Source organism: Tupaia chinensis, unplaced genomic scaffold (assembly GCF_000334495.1).
Source record: "Tupaia chinensis unplaced genomic scaffold, TupChi_1.0 Scaffold141165_1, whole genome shotgun sequence".
In the NCBI taxonomy this organism is placed as follows: Eukaryota; Metazoa; Chordata; class Mammalia; order Scandentia; family Tupaiidae; genus Tupaia; species Tupaia belangeri.
This window is the reverse complement of record NW_006201028.1, coordinates 187,066-207,112: the sequence shown is the minus strand read 5'-3', so window position 1 is coordinate 207,112 and position 20,047 is coordinate 187,066. Positions and strand designations below refer to the sequence as shown.

At 41.7% G+C, this 20,047-nt stretch overlaps 1 protein-coding gene across 2 annotated transcripts in view; it reads left to right on the top strand.

Moving 5' to 3' along the window:
• The first annotated feature begins 19,515 nt into the window (after positions 1–19,515).
• Positions 19,516–20,047, top strand: part of RIC3 (RIC3 acetylcholine receptor chaperone) — a 34,407-nt gene continuing 33,875 nt past the window's right edge. For both annotated transcript variants that reach the window (XM_006162892.2, XM_006162891.2), the window contains exon 1: positions 19,516–20,026. In XM_006162892.2, coding sequence (XP_006162954.1) covers positions 19,681–20,026 — 346 coding nt within the window. In that variant the 5' untranslated portion in view covers positions 19,516–19,680. The remainder of the gene's footprint in view (positions 20,027–20,047) is intronic.

The window sequence follows — 20,047 nt, the reverse complement described above, 5'->3', positions numbered from 1 at the left end:
AGTCTTTTAGTCCTCAGGGGAGGCTACAGGTTCTGAACACTTTTTCTTAAATGTATTTCTGTTTCTGTTTGTTTGTTTTCCTACAGAGTACGTATGCTTTCTGGAGACAGAAAGAGACAGAGAGAGAAGGGAAGGTGACTAATCATCCTCCAGGGGTAACAGCTATGCCACAATCCCTCTTTCTCCATTTTCCTCCTGGGCTTTGGGGCACATACACACATGTGCCTGGAATGATTATCAAGCTGCCAGATCCAGGACTCGAACTGCAGAATTGGCTATGTGGGATCCAGCCACTTTAACCTTCACACCACTTGCTGGCCCTCCTACATTATTTTTTAACTTGTTATTTTTCATGTATGAAATATCTGATTTTAGAAACCATTTTTTTTTTTTGAGAGGTTTTTGCTATAGGGCGCATGCACTCACCAGAAAGACAGAGACAGAGAGAGAGAAAGTGAGTTGAGACCAGCAGTTAGCGTAACGGCTATGTTGCTGGACTCCCATGTAGTCAACTGTGGTTCGAGTCCCAGACCCAGTGGCTTAAAATTCACGCCGGGCATGTGTGCATGCGTGCCCAAGATCCCAAGAGGAGAATGGAAGAGAAGGGATTGTGGAGTGGCCATCCCCCGCCCCTAAGGGGTGATTTCTTGCTTTGTGTCTCTCTATCTCTCTCTGTCTGTCTGGCGAGCGCATGTGCCCTATAGCAAAAAACCTCTTCAAAAAAAAAAAAAAAGAAAGAAAGAAAGAAAAGAGAAAGAAAGAAAGCAAGAAATCACTCCCCAGGAGGGATGGCCATGCCGCAATCCCTTCTCCTTCATTCTCCTCTCAGGATCTTGGGCATGCATGCACACGCGCCCGGCGTGTTTAAGCCTCCGGGTCTGGGACTCAAACTGCAGTCAATTACATGGGAGTCCAGCGACATAGTCATTACGCTAATTGCTGGTCCTGAAACCAATTTTATAATCGCCATCAAGCTATTGTTTTCATTGATTTTTAAAAATATTTTCTTTTCATTTATAAAAAAATATAATTTTACCCCCTCTTTTCAAGTTTATATTTATTTCGTTTACCTGCTTATATTGGTCAATAACTATATGCCATTGTTAAATAATAGTGGGATACAGTATATTCTGGTCTGATTCCTGATGTTAATAGAAATGATTCTAAAGTTGCAGCATTAGGCATGATGCTAACTTTTAGTCTGAGGATAGTTAAGTGTATTAATGACAAATATATTCATGTATTTTCTCATTTTAAATCGCTTATATTTTTGGTATGAGTTTTACTTGTAATTATGTACTGTAGTATACTACATATGTAAAAATGTGCTGCTAAGTTCTATTTGCTAATATTTTATTTAATATTTTTGCTTTATTATTCAAAAGTTAGATTAATCTGGAGTAGTTTATGTGCCTTGTCAACTTTTGCTATCAATGGTTTGCTTGTTTTGTTATAAATAATCCTGAGAATTCATTTCTACACTGGAAAAGCTGAATTCAAGAATTATTTGATCTTCAGAGGTCTGAAAGAATTTATACATGAAACTGTGTGTGTGCACGCATATATCTAGGAGAATCATTTCTTTCAGCTTTCTCAATATCTTTCATGATTATTAGCATGCCTTTAATCAATTTTAGTATAACATTTTCCCAGAAATAATTTTATACCATTTAAAAATATATTGGCATAAAGTTATGAAATTTTAAATTTGTAGGTATTTTAATTTTCAACATATTTGTGGTTATTTATGTTTTGTGTTTTTGTACTTTTTTGTTTCTTTCTTTTATTTTTCTTACCAGAGGGCATAGGTACTCTCCAGAAAGAGAGGGACAGAGAAAGAGAAAGGGGCTGAGAAAGTACCTTTCAGTGGGAATTCATTCCATCTTGTCAGGACTTTGGACACACATGCCCATGTGCCTGGTGTGTTTTTGAGGCAGCCAAGGACAGGATTCATATTTTGGTCCATCATGTGGGATTCTGCTCCCTTAACCCCAGGCTATGGGGCTGGTCATCTTTATTCCTTTTTGCTTGGATTAAAAGTGTTCAGAACCTATAGCCTCCCCTGAGGACTAAAAAACTAGAATATATGGAGGCGCACACTATAGATGTTTGAGTATAAATAAAATAAATTCAATTTCTTTAAAATTAGTAATTATCAATAGATTGATGTATGCATTGTTATACCAATCCTACCAATTCTAACCCTCTAACAGAGCTTAGACAGTGATACTAAAGTTGATCTGGAAAATATATTTGTAAGACTAGGCAGTAAAATTCTGGGTGAGAAGAGAAATGATAATGAATGAACTCTACCAGATAATTAGGCATATGATAAGGCTGTAAGTAATAAAATGGTACACTACTGACACAGGAAACTAACCAAGACACAGAACAGAACGTGCAGGGAGAAATGAAAACACATGTGAATTTCTCAGGCCGGCAGGTGGGGTGGTGAAGGCAGCTGGATCCCAAATGGCCAAGTCCAGGGATTGGATTCATAAACCCAGCAGCTTGAAAATCAAGCTAGGCACATGTGCATGCATGTCTCAGATCCCAAGAGGAAAATGGAGCAGAAGGGATTGCAATGTGGCCATCCCCCTGGAGATGAGGGTGATTTCTCACTTTCTCTCTCCCTCTCTCTGTCCTTTTCTGGCGAGTGCATGCACCCTATAGCTGCTCCCCCTTCATGTGAATTTACCATAAGGGTAGCATTTGGAATCAATGATCGATTGGATTGATCGACAGATTGGTTGTTCATTAAGTCATGCTGACTCATTGGCTAGTATTTTATTTAGGGGGTGCAGTGGGGAGTGGAGGAGGAAGAAGCCATTATCCCCGCTTCATTCATATAGGAAAATAAATTCCAGATGGATTCTAAATGACACAAATGTAGAGAACAGAATCATTAAAGCACCAAAAAAAAAAAAAAAAAGATACTGATAAATGCTTTCCAATTCTTAAAGCAGGGAAAGCCTTCCTAAGCATAAAACAAAATCCTTTAAAGTCTTACAGTAAAAGACAAATAAATTGGGCTACAGACAAGACAAAATCTCCTCTTTGGAAAATTCCACCGTAACTGAAAATAAAAGAGAAACTGAGAAAAGTATCTGCCACACGTTTCACAGGCATCTAGGATACCACCTTTGGTTCCATGGAGGGGGAGGAACAGAACAGGAAGAAGGATTGGAGGAGAGGGAACGTGATGGAAGAACAGGAAGAAAGGAAGGAGGAAGAAGGAAACAAGACCACTCCTTTGCTGGGCGTTTGTTTCCTCAGGGTGAACCTCCTCTTTCCAGCTCACTCTTGGAGGACACTGTGGTTGGCTCTTCCCTGCACCCAGGGGACTTTCCAACACATGGTGACTATAGAGAACAGACTGGTCACACGGAGACCTGGTTGGCCAGCTCCTGGCCTTTGACGTAGGACAGTTATATCTCATGGTACAGGAAGTACTCAGGCCTAGGGCCAGCAGGTGGAGCGGTGGACTCCCACATTGCCAACAGAGGTTTGAGTCCCGGACCTGGTGGCTTGCTTTTTAATTTTCTCTCTCTTTCTGGCCAAACTAAAAAAAAATAATAATTGCAAATAAAATAAAACAAATAATTCTTACCAAAAAAAAAAAATAAGGAAGAAAGAAGAGAAAGCACCCAGGCTTTCAAATGACAGAGGTGACTGCCTTTCTGCAAACTAGGTGGCTTCTTACAGGTGCTAACATGGCCATAAATGGCACTTTTTAGGTAACCAAATGTTTTTTCAACTTTCTCACAGCAGAACCATCTACATTTTCCAGTGAAATTTATGAAAAAACTCAACATATAAGCAGATTTCAGTAATATAAATACATTTATCTTCAAATTTTTTTTTTTTTGGAGAGGTTTTTTCGCTACAGGGCACATGCACTCACCAGAGAGAGACAGAGAGACAGAAAGCAAGAAATCACCCCTGAGGGGCGGGGGGGTGGGGATGGTCACTCCGCAATCCTTTCTCTTCCATTCTCCTCTCAGGATTTTGGGCACGCATGCACATGCACCTGGCGTGAGTTTAAGCCACTGGGTCCGGGACTCGAATCACAGTTGACTGCATGGGAGTCCAGCGACATAGCTATTATGCCAACTGCTGGTCCCCATTTACCTTCAATTTAAAACAACTCTTTATAAAGTTAAAAAGACTCTAGTTAAATTTGATAATATAAATGCACTTTATGTTTTTCTGTTCAAAACCTACCACAAACACAAAACTCATCCCAATCTATCAACCTTGAAGTATACCTGCCAAAGACTATGGAAACTCTGGAACAAAATGAGAGAAGACCCTGAAAGACAACACATATCTAACTTTTTAGAAGGATACCCTTTCCTGACATTGGTAGCAGATAGCAATATCTGGAACGTCTAACCCAGTATAGGGAACAAGAGAATAAAAAGAGATAAGAGGCCCTGCAGAGGACGTGCAGTCGGGCTATTATGACGGCAGCACTGGAAGCCACGTGGGTTTGAATCTCCTGGTCAGCTGAAAACACTCCAGGTACACAACTCACAGGTACCCAAGATCCTGAGCAGATGGAGGGCTGGGGAAAGAGAACCACGGTAGTGACGAGAACCTGTTGGAGGTATTCTCTCTCTCTCTCTTTCTCACTCTCTCTCTTTTTCTCATGCATGCACATGCACTTTCTACCATGAAAGAAAAGGAAAATAAAAAGATCAGCCACAGACTGAGAGAAAATATTCTTAAATCATATACCAAACGGCTTACATACAAAACTCAACAATAAGAAAACAGCTCATTTCCATGATATTCAGGCACAGGAAGAGAAATGCTACATGTTTTCACTTACATGTGGAAACTAAGAGGAATGACCTCAGAGAGGAAGAAGGGTTGGGATCAGCAGATGGTGTAATGTTTATGTCGCTGGATTCCCACGCGGTTGACCATAGTTCAAGTCCTGGACACAGCAGCTTGAAACTCATGCTGGGTGCATACGTGTGCATGCCCAAAATTCCAAGAGGAGAATGGAGGAGGCATTTGTGGCATGGCCATTCCCCCAGGGGGTGATTTATCACTTTCTGTCTTTCTGCCTCTCCAGTGAGCACACACATCCTATAGCAAAAATCTCTCTTAAAGAAAAAAAGAGAAGAAGAAGGGTGGGAGAAAGAGAGATAGAGAGATGTAGGTTAAAATTACAGATAGAGAAAAGAAAAAAGTTCTAGTACTATATAGTATAGTAGAGTAACTGTAGTTAACAACGGTCCATTCTGTATCTTACAGTAGCCTCTAAAAAAGAACTTTCAGTGTTCCCAAGACAAACTAATGACAAATGGTTAAGATGATGGACATGGTAATTATAATGATTTGATCATTACACATTGTACTCTTGTACTGAAAAATTATCTTGTACTTCATAAATATGAACAATTATTATATGTCAAAAAACTCAATTTTGTTTTTTTGCTATAGGCCATGTGCACTTGCCAGAGAGAGACAGAGACAGAGGGAAAGTGAGAAATCACTCCCTGGGCGGGATGGCCACACTACAATTCCTTCTCCTCCATTCTCCTCTTGGGATTTTGGGCGTTCATGCACACACATGCATGATTTTCAAGCCACCAGGTCCAGGACTCAAAACATGGTCAGGGAACCAGCAGTTAGCGTAATGGCTATGTCGTTGGACTCCCACGTAGTCGACCACGGTTCGTGTCCCGGACCCGGTGGCTTAAAACTCACGCTGGGCGCGTGTGCGTGCGTGCCCAAGATCCCGAGAGGAGAATGGAGAAGAGGGGATTGCGGCGTGACCATCCCCCCTGGGGGGTGATTTCTCGCTTTCTGTCTCTATGTCTCTCTCTGTCTGTCTGTTGAGCGCATGCGCCCTACAGTGAAAATCTCTCAAAAAAAAAAAAAAAAAAAAACATGGTCAGCCATGTGGGAGTCCAGTGCCTTAACCACCATGCCACCTCCTGACCCCAGCCCTCAATTTTTGAATTAAAAAATGGTTAAATAGAAACTTTACCAAAGAAAGTATACTAACAACAACCACATGAAAATATACTAATTATTATTATTAGTAGTTAAATACAAATTAGAACCATAATTACATGCCAGGATACACACAATAGAATGGCTAAAATTTTTAAACAAAAACAAAAACTAACAATATCAAGTGCTGACAAGGATGTGGAAAAACTGGAACTCTTGCATATTCCCAGCAGAAACACAAAATGATACTGCTATTCTGAAAAACGTAAGTTTCTTAAACAGTGAAATATACATTTACCTATGTCCCAGTGATCACATTTCTTGGCTTATCTTAGAGAAGTGAAAACTTACATTCAATTCACATACAAAAAAATATTCAAAGTTCATAGCAATATTTAATGATTGCCAACAGCTGGAAACAACCCAAATGTCCTTAAAAAGGTGAGTAGATAAACAAATTGCTATATCTACAAAATAAAATGCCACTCAACAATAAAAAGCAGGAGATTACCGGTACACATATGTTACTTGGATGAATCTCAAAGGCACCATGCTGATGAAAGAACTCAGCCTCATCAAATAACATACCTTATGATGTATAAGACTGTCTGGAAAAGATGAAACTATAGGAAGAGACCATCGATCAGTGGTTTCCAGGGGTGGGTATGGGGGCAGGTCTGAATACAAAGGGGCAGCATGTGGGATTCACTGAGATACTAGAATTGTTGTGTCTTCAAGTGTGTAGTAACGGTTACCAGAATTCACGATTGTGTGAAAACTCACAGAAAGCAGTGAATTTGACTGTTTGTGAATTTAAAAACTCTTTTTCTTTTCTTTTTTTTTTTTGGAGAGGTTTTTGCTATAGGGCACGTGCGCTCGCCAGAAAGACAGAGAGAGACAGAGAGACAGAAAGCGAGAAATCACCCCCCAGGGGGAATGGCCATGCCACAATCCCTTCTCCATTCTCCTCTCGGGATCTTGGGCACGCATGTACATGCACCCGGCATGAGTTTAAGCCACCCACTCCGGGACTTGAACTGTGGTTGACTACATGGGAATCCAGCAACATAGCCATTATGCTAACTGTTGGCCCCAGTAAATTAAAAAACTCTAACCCCCTGCCCCTGCCAGTGTACCCTGAGATTTTCACATTCAAATTCTTCTTGATGTAAATGAAAAACTTTATTAATCCAGAAGGTGAGGAAGGTGCGGGAGAGAACAGAACAATACCTGGGTCTGCAGGTTGCCAAGACTGCGAAGACTTGAGAATGTATCCTTGTGGGGACACTAGCTCATTCTTTCATATTGCTGTGTCGGCTTCATAAGAAAAACAAAAGGCAAACAAACAAATTAAAACAAGACCATCCAAAGTATAGCAATACGAAATAACGATCACTTTAAAAATACTGAAAATAAGGCTATTGAGAGTTTCTGCTACTTAGTAGTCTGGCACCCAAGTTAGCACTGTCTTTGTTCTGGACACATAGTATTGAGAAAATCCTGGTACCAGGGCAAATGTAGCAAAAACGGTAAGTATTTTAGTATTTTAAGTTTACCTTGCAACCTCAAGATAATCTTCCATTGACCTGTTTCAGAAGCTTGACAAAGAATAGTAGAAAACTTATTTTTTCTCCCATAGAAAATCTACAAAATTATCGCTCTTTCCCACTATACAAGATGGCAGGTGAAAAAGCTGCAAAGCAGGATACTAAGGAGAAGAAACCTGAAGCCAAAAAGGCTGATGCCAGTGGCAAGGTTAAAAAGGGTGACTCCAAGGCTAAAAAGCCCAAAAAGGGGGAAGCCCCATTGCAGCCGAAACCTGGTCCTAGTCCGGGGCAACGGCAGATACTCCCGATCTGCCGTGGATTCCAGGAAGGCCATGTACAAGAAGAAATACTCAGCTACACTAAATCCAGGATAGAAAAGAAAAAGGAGAAGGTTCTTGCGACTGTCACAAAACCAGTTGGTGGAGACAATTATAGTGGTACCCGGGTGGTTAAACTGTGCAAAATGCCTAGGTATTATCCTACTGAAGATGTACTTTGAAAGCTGTTGAGCCACGGCAAAAATCCCTTCAGTCAGCCTGTGAGAAAGCTGCGAGCCAGCATCACTCCTGGGACCATTCTGATCATCCTCACTGGACGCCACAGAGGAAAAGAGAGTGGTTTTCCTGAAGCAGCTGAGCAGTGGCTTGCTACTTATAACTGGACTGCTCATTCTCAATCAATTTCCACTGCAGAACACACCAGAAATTTGTCATTGCCACCTCCACGGAAATTGATATTAGCCAAGTAAAAATCCCAAAGCACCTTGCCAATGCTCACTTCAAGAAAAAGAAACTGCGGAAGCCCAGAAACCAGAAAGGTGAGATCTTCGACACAGAGAAGGAGAAATATGGGATTTCAGAGCAGCACAAGGTTGATCAGAAAGCTGTGGACTCACAAATTTTACCAAAAATCAAAACTCTTCCTTAGCTCCAGGGCTACCTGCGATCTGTGTTTGCCCTTACCAATGGAGTTTATCCTCACAAATTGGTGTTCTAAATTTTTTGCCAAGAACCTAATTAAGTAACTGATCATATATATATAAATATATAAAGAAAATCTACAAAATTATCTAAGTACTTGCATTCCTTAGCACATATAAAATGTCACAAATGAAGAACTCCAAATTCACAATAACTTTCTACAGATACATTCTTTTTTTTTTTTTTTTTTTTTTTTTTTTTTTTTTTTTTTGCGTCGTGTGCCAGAGAGACAGAGAGAACCAGAGAGACAGAAAGTGAGAAATCACCCCCAAGAGGAGATGGCCACACCACAATCTCTCCTCCTCCATTTTCCTCTTGGGATCTTGGGCATGCATGCATGCATGCCTGGCATGAGTTTAAGCCACTGGGTCTGGGACTCGAACCACAGTCAACTACATGGGAGTCCAGTGACATAGCCCTTAGGTCAACTGCTGGTCCCTCCATGGATACATTCTTAAGATATCTGAATATATTCAAAGAAATGACAGAATATTTTTTATTCCCAAGTTGTACTTTTAAAAAATGAGTTAACCTGTCCATGCTAGTTAACACACCAGGAATTGTCAATTTATTCAAATTGAATATATGATATATCCAAGCATCTGTTTTATTCTCAACGTATTTAGAAATATATTTGAAAATAAAATTAAAAACAAATACTGAAGTAAGCCCTATGTAGAGCACCTAAGTTTTTACCAAACACTGTTGAAAAAACATCCAGCTCCATCCTGATAAACACCATTGAAGCCCAATGTGAGAATGGGGATGATCCATCATTCAGTGCAAATCTGTTCTCCCTTTATTTACCCAATTGTGGTTTTTGGTTGCTGTATACTATACATATAATCATACTTCCAGTCAGTTTGGGAGTTTTCCAAAGCACTTGAAAACATCTAGACACTGTCATCTCCATTCACCCGTCTTGCTTTATATTAAAGCCTGCCATGTGCCAGCACTGTTCTAAACACTGGAGATGCAGAAGTGAGAAAAACAGACAAAGCTCCTTGCCTTCATGCCTCTTATTCTTCAGAGAGGAGAGACAGGCAATTAATGAAGTAATAAGCTTTGGATGGTAAGTAAGTGTGATAGAGGAAGATACAACACAGCAGGAGGATAAGGAGTGTGGTATATTGAATAGGTTGGTCCAGGAACCTGGTTCAAGTCCTGGGTCTGGCATCTTAAAAAAACTTGCCTGGTATGTGTGTGCCTGTGTGCCCAAAGTCTCAAAAGGAGGGAGAAATGGAAGAGAAGTATTTGTGGCATGACCATACTCAGCATGGTGCTTTCTCACCTCTCTCCCTGTTTCTCTGTGGTGAGTTGCACATGCCCTCTGGCAAATTAAAAAAACAAATAATAAATAAAAAGGGGGCTCAGCACCATCTCCCATCACAGGGAACTCTCTTTTCTGGCCAACTCTCTCTTAGGCCTGGCCCTTTCACAAATTTCAGATCATTACATGCTGCCCTCTCTTCCCCAAGGCATTACTGTCAAATTCTTGTCTCTGGGCCACCAGGAAAAGTCCAAATTTTGCCTTGTAGCGACATCTTATGGAAGGAAAACACCACTGTAACATGGTCTAAAAAGTCCCTTCCACCTCATCTTTCAACATCTGGAGATAACAGAGACAACTGTGGCAACTTTTCTGTGAATGGCAACATTTTGTTCCATGACGCATGATACAATTAAAAATGATCGTGTGTAACATTAAACACAATACCAGGAGCACACTGCTTCTTTACTATGCACCAGCCTTCCTGGAGTATGAGTCGCTGACCAAGCAGTGAGAATTAACTCAGCTTAGTTAGCCATCAGGGACAGTGGGCCCTAAAACATATTTGTAGATTTTAAGATCAGAAAGAAAAATGAATTTTTCTTGGGGGGGGTGTCAAAGAGCATTTCAACATATAAAATTAGCTTCATGTAATATTAAGATTAATAGACAATGTTAACTTTTGTCTTTATACTAATGCAGTCATAAAATATAATTTAAAATATTTTTGATGGGGAATGAGGCCCATAAAGGCAAAAAATGCCTAAGGATGATGACAGTCCTAATGGGATCCACAGGTCTTGGCAACAAAATTGTAGCAACATGAACATAACCATTAGACAAAATAGAATAATTGCCCATTGTTAGAGATGAGTAGGAAGATAATAAAGCTATACTATCCTTACTTAGCTACACTAGAGTATAGACAACAGCCCAAGCAAGTTATGAAAAAGATAAGAGAAAGGACTTAGGTGGAATTAAACTGACTTCTTTTGTGACTTGAAATAATAAATAATATGCACTTTTTTCCTTTTTACTGTCAGAGGGTATGTGCACTCACCAGAGAGAGAGAGAGATAGAACTTCTCAAGAGAAAAAGCACCTCCCAATGGCAATGGGGCATGGTCATACTGCAATCCCTTTTCCTCCATTTTTCTATCTAGTCAGAATTTTGGACATGCATGTACATGCACTCAGTGTTCTTCTCAAGATATCGGGCCAGCATTCAGCCATAATTGGTCATGTTGGATCGGGTTCCTTTAACTGCTAAGCTACAGGGCTGGCCCAATCATATGTACTTACTAGCAATAATAGTATTGTAATAGTATTTAATATGAGGAGACTCTATTCAAAATTCTTTACATGCAAACTCACTTATTCTTTGCAAAAATGATACTATTGGTTGAAAGAGATAAAAAGCCAACTCAAGCAAACTTAACACTTTACCCCACCACACCAAAAATAAATAAATAAATGGGAGGAATGTATTGGTTCCCAGGGCTGGGAAGGGTTCAGGGCAGCTCAGAGGTTCAGATGACAAGCAGGAGCAAAGAGAGTGTTGGGACAGGGCACCAAGATTCAACACTACCCAGTCCATTTTCCACCCACCTCTTTCCTGCTTATATTTGAGAGGGACTTCAAAACATTGGTGGGCAAGCAGAATTAAAGTACAATTTATTTTGGTGCCAAAAATTTTTAAATTCATGCATAATTTTTTCATAATGTGAATTTTCCATGAACTCCTTGAAGATCCCTTGTATGCCATTCTTTCCTTCAGACAGGCCTAGTCCACGCAGTGGAGAAGGCAGTTGCCGGGAATCCTGGACTTTGCATTTAACTTAGTTTGGGCTATCCCTGAGGCAGACTCCAAGGCAAGAGTGGGTGCACTACTTTATTTGGAAAGTGATCTCAGGAAGCCCAACGAGGAAGTTGGGGAAGGAGACAGGGAAGAGGAGGAAGCCTGAAAAGCCAGTATCCATGAGTGGCTTAGCACTGGAGCAACCAGATCTCAATCCTACTGTGGTGCTTCAGGGAAAAAAAGTGTGTGGAGTCATCCCTCAGAATCATCCCCTGCCAGCTCTTCTTCATTGTTGGAGAGGCGCTCTAGGGGTGATAACTACAGCAGCTTAGACTGCTCTCCAGGCTACAGACATGAAATCCCAGCATGAGCAAGGAACTGTGTGCAGATGACCTCAGGGTGGACCAATGGGGTAAGTGTGGGACATTGGTATGGTCTGGGTGGTTTGTTCCCCAAAAGTTCCACTTGGAATTTGGTGTTGAGAGGTGGCGATGTCTAGTGCGCAGTGATTGTATCCTGGCAACTGCGACATGGAGGCAATACTCTTGTGGATAGATTAATGGTGTCCCTTGAGAGCCAGCGAATTCTAGCTCTCATGAGAAGGGTCAGTTCTCGCAGGGGCCTGTTGCTGTTAAATAGAGAACTGTGGGCAGTGATAGTAATGGTACTTAATCTGAGGCAATAGCTCTCCACATTCACCTGTCATCCTCTGTGCTTCCGTCAGCCATGTTGCAGGCCAGCCTGCTGCCAGGTCTTCGGGCTTTACAGTTGCCAGAATAGTCAGTCAATAAATCCCTATTCCTTTATCAATCGCCCAATCTCGGGTATTTCTGTGGGCAATGCAATAACTGACAAATACAGGCACCAATAACACCCACTACAGCTTCTTCCAACATCACATGGTCCCTGCAGCAGCATGGAGCTGCTTCTCTTACAGTTCTGGCAAGCCCAGGGACGGACGTGATCCATCTGGCTTAGGTCATGTGTCCATGGCGGACCAATCACAGGTCTAGCAGAGTAAGGTTCACTTCCTAGGAACAGGGGCAGCGACATCGGTTCAAATGGAAAGGTTTCTTCCATGCTCTCCTCCACCCTTTTCAGTATTTGAAACCCATGTCTGCCATTTATGTACTAAGCTATAAGAAGGAGGAAAACTGGCCCTGCTCCACCCAGCAACCAGGGCACGGGCAGACTCAAACTTGCTTGGCTCTCCACTTTTCACCAACTTGATCTCTCCACAGGAAGAAAACAGTCATTATCAAAAAGCCAATTGTCATTCTGACTCTTTAGAAAAATTCCCATTAAAGATAAAGCAAATTTTAATTAGATTAAGTATCCAATTACTGTAATTACATTTTTTAAAAATTCACATCATGAAGATGACCCTTTTAAAAAGGGTTACAGGAATAATTAGTGTATTCATATTAACCAAAATGTATTGGATAATATTTATACCCAGAAGACAAAGTACATTACACACATTTCACCTTTGGGGAAAGCTTGCAAATGTTTTGGCAGTGGCATGAATATTTATAGGCGAGAGTGTGCTTTAGCAAGATTATGTGAGGAAGCATTTAAATGCTCACCAATTTTTACCCAGGGGTAAAGTACACAGAAAATGTAGTGCAGAGATTATGGATATGCAAAGTGTGACTTAAGCGGGGAATTTCTATCAGTTTGCTTAATTAATTGGTGCCGGAGACTACTTCCCCTTCTTTAAGGCAGAAAGGCCCAAGGTAGCCAACTGCGACTTTTCTGCTCTGCGTCCTCCAGGGACAGGGGCCAGTGGGAAGAGCAGGTGGCAAAGAGTAAAAGGACATTCTCACCTTGACCACTCACCACCAGGAAGCCTCTGTCATACTCCTCACTTTTGCCCCTCCAACCTCAGTTGGGTTGTTGGGTAGAGCTTTAAGATGAGGAATATACACTTTCTAGGTGCTTCCTCCCTAAACATTTTCCTCTGAAACTGTTTCCTTTCCTGATTCTAATTTTCTTCTTCAGGCCTGCCTTTGATCTGTAGCTATGACTGCTGGTCCTGTTTCCCACAGGATAGCCTTCCAGGATTCAGCACATTTGCTAACTCAGTGAGAGGGAAGGAGCAGTCCCATTTCACAGATGAAAATACTGGTGCTCCAGAGCCTCGAACAGCTCCTAGAACTGCACCACACAGCAGGCCAGTAATCCCAGACCTGTAAGGCCTCTGCTCTGCTTATCAGAAACTGTGTCGTGGCCATCATCAAACACAGGAATAACTCACCTACACTCATCAAAGCAGGCAGGGCAGGCTTCCCAGTTTCCTCTCCTAGATTGTTTCCACCAGAACCAGGCACGAGCATGCTTAACTGAGAAAACATGGAGGTATCTGTACATGAATGGCAAGAGAGACCAGGAAGTTCAGTTTGTTGGACTCTACATTGAGACCATGAAATGCTCGATGTCGATAACATCACACAAAGAAAACATGTTCAAATACTGTTGCACATTCACAATTGTCAGCTGTTCATCACATCTCCCTTATCCTGGATCAAAATTCTACCTGTCTTTTTTTTTTTTTTTTTTTTGAGACATCTTTGCTATAGCTCCTATGTGCTCACTGGAGAGACAGAGAGACAGAAAGTGAGAAATCACCTCCCAGGGAGGATGGCCACACCACAATCCCTTCTCCTCCCTTCTCCTCTAGGCATTGTGGGGAATGCATGCACATGCAACCAGTGTGAGTTTCAAGTTGCTGGGCCTGGGACTCAAACTGTGGTTGACCATGTGGGAGTCCAGCGCCTCAACCATTTTGCCTCTTGCTGGCCCCTCTACCTTTCTTTCTTTCTTCAGAATTATTTACTCAATTTTATTATTATTATTAATTTTGAATTTGCTTTAGGGCATGCATGCTTACCCGAGAGACACAGAGATAGAGAGAGAGAGAGGAAAAAAAAAAAGAGAGAGAGAGAGAAGGAAAGTGAGAAAGCAAGATGCTGGTCCAGGACTCAAACCACAGTTGGCCATACGGGAATACAGTGCCTTAGCCACCATGCCACCTGCTAGCCCCTTCTACCTTTCTTTCAAAGCCCAGGTTCAATATGTCCTCTTCTCTGCATTCTGTCCCTTCTCCTACCTTCTTCATTCTGGACTTCAAAATTACAGGCCTTACTCCTTTCAGCTCAATGTTAAGGGTACTTGAGTCTCATTTCCCTGTTAACCACCCTACTTTCCTGCTTGGAGTGAGGTCTGTGACTTGCCACTGTGGGGCTGCCATAATCCCTTATCGACTCTTTAAAGTTGTTTTCAGAGCCCAAGGCATGTGCTTAGGATCTCCTCTGAGATGAAAAAGTCTCAGTCACAGGAGGAATGACATTTTTTGGAAATAGTCAAGGTCACTGTACTAGTCGGGGTTCTCCAGAGAAATGGGACCAACAGGATATGTGTGCACACGCACATGAGTGCACACACTCACACACTTTAAAAGTTCGTGGAAAATAGAATGAAAACATAAAAATACAAAATACAAATTTTACTCCTCAGCATATGCTCTATCAAGTTTAAGACACTTCTATAAGCAACGATACCAGCCATTTCATCTATTCCTGGAGAACTGAGGGTCCTGGGAATTAAATCGTGTCAATGCTATCATTTTTACATTATTAGCTGAAGAAAAATGGAGTGCATTTCAAGATTTTTTTTTTTAAGATTAAGAAACAAAAAGAAGTCCAAGGAGATAAATCAGGACTGTAAGGTGAATGCCTAATGATTTCCCATAGAAATTCTTATGAAATTGCCCTTGTTTAGTGAAAGGAATGAGCAGTAACGTCTTCATGGTGGGGAAGGACCCTGGTGAAGCTTTCTCAGGCACTCTTCTCCCAAAACCTTAGCTAATTTTCTCAAAACACGCTCAGACTAAGCAAATGTTACCATTCTTTGGCTCTTCAGAAAGTCCACAAGAAAAATGCCTTGAGCATTCAAAAAAATGACCGTGGCCATGACCTTTGCTCTCAACCAGTTCACTTTTGCTTTGGCTGGACCACTTCTACCTCTTCGCAGTCATTGTTCTGACTGTGCTTTGTCTTCAGGATCACACTGGCAAAGCCATGTGTCATTTCTGTTATAATTCTTCAAAGAATTGCTTTAGGATCTTGATCTCCCTGTTTAAAATTCTTGTTGACAATTCCGCTCTTGTCTGAAGCTGATGTGGACACAACAGTTTCGGCAACCATTGAATAAAAAGTTAACTTGACTTTAATTTTTCAGTCAGAATTGTGTAAGCTGAGCCAAGGGAGATGTATATGTTGTTGGTTGTTGTTTTTGCTATTGTCAGTCCTTTTCAATTAGGACTAATTTTTTCCCTCACAACTTGATGTGGATTGTCTTCTGTTGAGTGAAACTTCATCTCTTCATGGCTTCATCTCTTGTTAAAATGAGTTATGTGTTTGTAAACTGCTGATTTCTTTCAAGTATTGTCCCCATAAACTTTTTTATTTTTTTAATTAATTTATTTTTTTTTAGAGATTTTGCTATAGGGCACATGCGCTCACCAGAAAGACAGAGAGAGACAGAGAGATAGAAAGTGAGAAAGCACCCCCTGGGGGGGATGGCCATGCATGCCGCAATCCCTTCTCCTCCATTGTCCTCTTGGGATCTTGGGCACGCATGCACACACGCCCGGCGTGAGTTTAAGCCACCAGATCCAGGATGTGAACCGTGGTCGACTAGATGAGAGTTCAGCAACATAGCCATTACGCTAACTGCTGGTCCCCCCATAAACTTTTGATAATGCACCAGTGATATCACTGTTCTTTCACCCAAACTTCCCCATAAATTTTATGTTTATTCTTCTTTTGATTTTAGCAGAATTCATGTTCTGATAGAGATTTTTTTTTCTGATTTTATCCTTCTTAGTGCCTCAAATTAAGTCCTCCTCAGACACAGTTTAACAAGCTAGTAGTTTATTTTGATGCAAAAATAAAATGAAATCCATGCATAGTATGGATTTTTTTCAAAATATGTATTTTTACGAATTTTTTTGACACCACTCAAGGAAGGAAGTAAGGAAGTGGAAGTGGGAAGTTAGAGACAAGAAAACACACACACACACACACATACAGAGAAAGAGAGAGAGAGGGAGAGAGAGACTCACAGGAATTGGTTCTATAATTTTGGAGGCTGGCAAGTCCAAATTCTATAAGGTGGGCTGACAGGCTGGAGACCCAGGAAGAACAGATATTGCAATTAAAATCCAAAGTTCAGTCTGCTACAGAATTATCTCTTGCTCAGGGGAAGTCAGGCCTTCATCTGATTGGGTGAGGTCCACCTACATTGTGGAAGGCAATTCACGTTAACCACATTTCACCAATTTAAATGTTAATCTCATCCCAAAACACTTTCACTGAAATATCCAGGATAATGCATAACTACATGTCTGGGCACCATGACCCAGTCATCTTGACACATAAAACTAATCAGCAGTCATGTCAGGAACAAATTTGATAGAGAAGGTGAAGTCCACCTTACATCTCTTCTAAACGGTTATTTCATGGAACTTCAAACTCAATCGCCAAATATGAATTATCTTTCTCACAAACTTCATTCTTCTCCTGTTTCAAGAATCTTGTTATATAGAATGTCTACCTAGTTACTAAAGTTAGAATTTTGAGGATCATTTCTATACTTTTTCTTTTTTAGATTTTTTGCCATAGGGAATGGGTACCCATTGGAGAGAGACAGAGAGGGAACATGAGAAATCATGCCCCAGGGGGATAGACATGCCACAATCCCTTCTCCTCCATTCTCCTCTTGGGATTTTTGGCACACACGCATGCCTAGCATATTCTTCAGATTGCTGGGTCCAGCAGAGTCAGCCATGTGGGATCTAACGATATAGGGCTGTAGGGCACATGCACTTGCAAGAGAGAGAGACAGAAAGTAAAAAGTCACCCCCCAGGGGGGATGGCCACTCTGCAATCACTTCTCTTCCATTCTCCTCTCAGGATTTTGGGCATGCATGCACATGTGCCCAGCATGAGTTCTAGGTCACTGGGTCCAGGACTTGAATTGTTGTCGACTATATGGGAATTCAGTGATGTAATCGTTATGCCATCTGCTGGTCCTGAAACAGGTTGTTAAGCGGTCAAGTTCTAGGGTAAGCATACCTGGGTTCAAATCAGAGCTTCCAATTTATACTGTGTAATTGTGGGCAAGTTACTTAAGCTTTCTGTGCCTTGGTTTCTCAGGTGTAGAATGGGTATATAATAATAATGCTTGCTTTGTAAAATTGAGTTGTAATGTGTAATGCCTGGTACATGCAAGCACTTGATAACTTTTATTGATGCTGACGGTATCAATGACGATGCTTGAGTGGTGCCAATGGAGACAACTTGGTTACGTGAATTGAGGAAAAATATTTGGAGAATATTAATTTATTCTCCTTCTCCTGCTTCTTCTTCTTCAAGTTCATTCATTTATTTATTTCTTCCATGAGAGAGAGCAAGGCAGAGAGACAGGGCATCTCCAACAGAGTCTTCATACCATGATCCACTCCCAGTCTCAGCTCTGCAAAATCATGCATGGGTACACACACTGGACATTCGGGGAGGTTCCCAAACCTTTCCCAAGTGGGTTCACTTGTATTACCTCTACATCACCACCTGGCCCCACTTCTTGACCAGACTTCTAACCTATCCTTTTCCAACCCCACTCCACACACCTGCCTTTAAAGAAAACCATTGCTTCCAATTTCTAAGACTTTATAGGTCCTGAGGGGTAAATGAATCTACTTTTAGGATTTCCTTCTGGAAATACTTAAGTAAATTCTGTAAATACTGTAAATATTCTACAGTGACACTGTCCAATATGGCAGTCGACTAGCCACACACAGCTATTGATCCATTTACATATGAGCGAGTAATGTTACACATTTTGAAATTATGGTATTTTGGATATATTGGACTAAATAAAAATATTATTTAAATTATTTTCTGTTCACTTGTACTTTTTTAATGTGGCTAATAGAAAAATTTAAATCACACTTAAATGTGTGATTGGCATATTTCTGCTGGAGAGTGTTGCTGAGTGTCTTAAATTTCTTTTTGACAATTCTCATCTGCTGTCATATTTTCTACCATTATCTTTAGCCTTATAGTTATACATTTTATCTCTTTATTTTTATTTTTGGAAGGTGCCAGGAAAGCAAGATAAAATGCATGTGTTACACTGATGATATTTAACGGAAGGTTTTATCTAAGATTGTCATAATCAAACTCCTGCTAATAGTTGCAGGAGCACTGTGTGTTCTGTTATCAGTCTGCAGCCTGTCAGTGACTGCCACCCAACCAAAACGAAATATTGATAGTTGATGATATTTAACGGAAGGTTTTATCTAAGATTGTCATAATCAAACTCCTGCTAATAGTTGCAGGAGCACTGTGTGTTCTGTTATCAGTCTGCAGCCTGTCAGCGACTCTGCCACCCAACCAAAACGAAAAATTGATAGTTTTCTGAACACATCGGGAAGCTTCAGGCTTTCATGGCTTAGCTTTCTTTGTGTTTTAAACCTCTCCCACCTGCCTGCCTAGCAAGTTATTCATCTGTCAAAAACGAATTCAAATTTCACCTTCTCCAAGCTTTTCGGACTCCCCTCCTTCTCACAGAGCTGACTCCTCCAGTGTACAGGATATTCCCTGTACTTCCTTGCTTTGAGACCTATCTGCCCCATCAGGGTGTGTTTCACATCAGCCACATTTAACTTCACGCGGCCTGTTGTGTGAGGTTCAGGGTTCAATACGTAAGTAAAACTATGTTAAAGGAATGAAGAAAGATGGGAACGAAGAACTATGGCATTGAAGAAGTAAAGGGGGCTGGCTGCACACGTTTCAGTTTTTAGGGGCTCCCAAGTTTTCCACAGGTGCAGATGACAGAATTTGCCAAAGGGAGCAGAACGAGCAAAGGCCCCATGAAAACTGACTATCCTGGGGAAACAGCAAACCATGCCGTTGGGATGCACTGGAAAGACAAATCTGTAGAGCCGTGCGCAGCGCGTTGTCCTGCAGCTAACGGGAAGGGAGTGCAAGGTTTTAGGGTGTGAGAGAGATCATGAATCCAAGGGTTTCAGCACGGTTACCCTTGGCTGAGGATGGAGAGTGGGTGCGAGGGACAGGAGAGGAAGCTGCAGACAGGGATCGTGGAGGTGCGGGGAGAGGGCCCGCGCGGTCCCGGGTGGCGAGTGGGTGGAGAAGACGCTCAGGCGGAAGGATGCACAGCGTCGGTGACAGACGGCCCTGCGGGATCCGGAAGAGGAACTTCCAGTCGGTATACACCCGAGATCGAAGGGGAACCACAGCTCCAGACCGCGGAGGTGGAGTGGGGCTACCTTGTCCCTTGCGCGACGCCATCCACGCAGCCCCGCGGTTCAGTCGCGAGCTGTCGCCGCGCTGCGGTTCCGGTTCCGGTTCCGGCTGGAGTCCGCACCTGCGGCGACGGTGAGCAGCCATGGCATACTC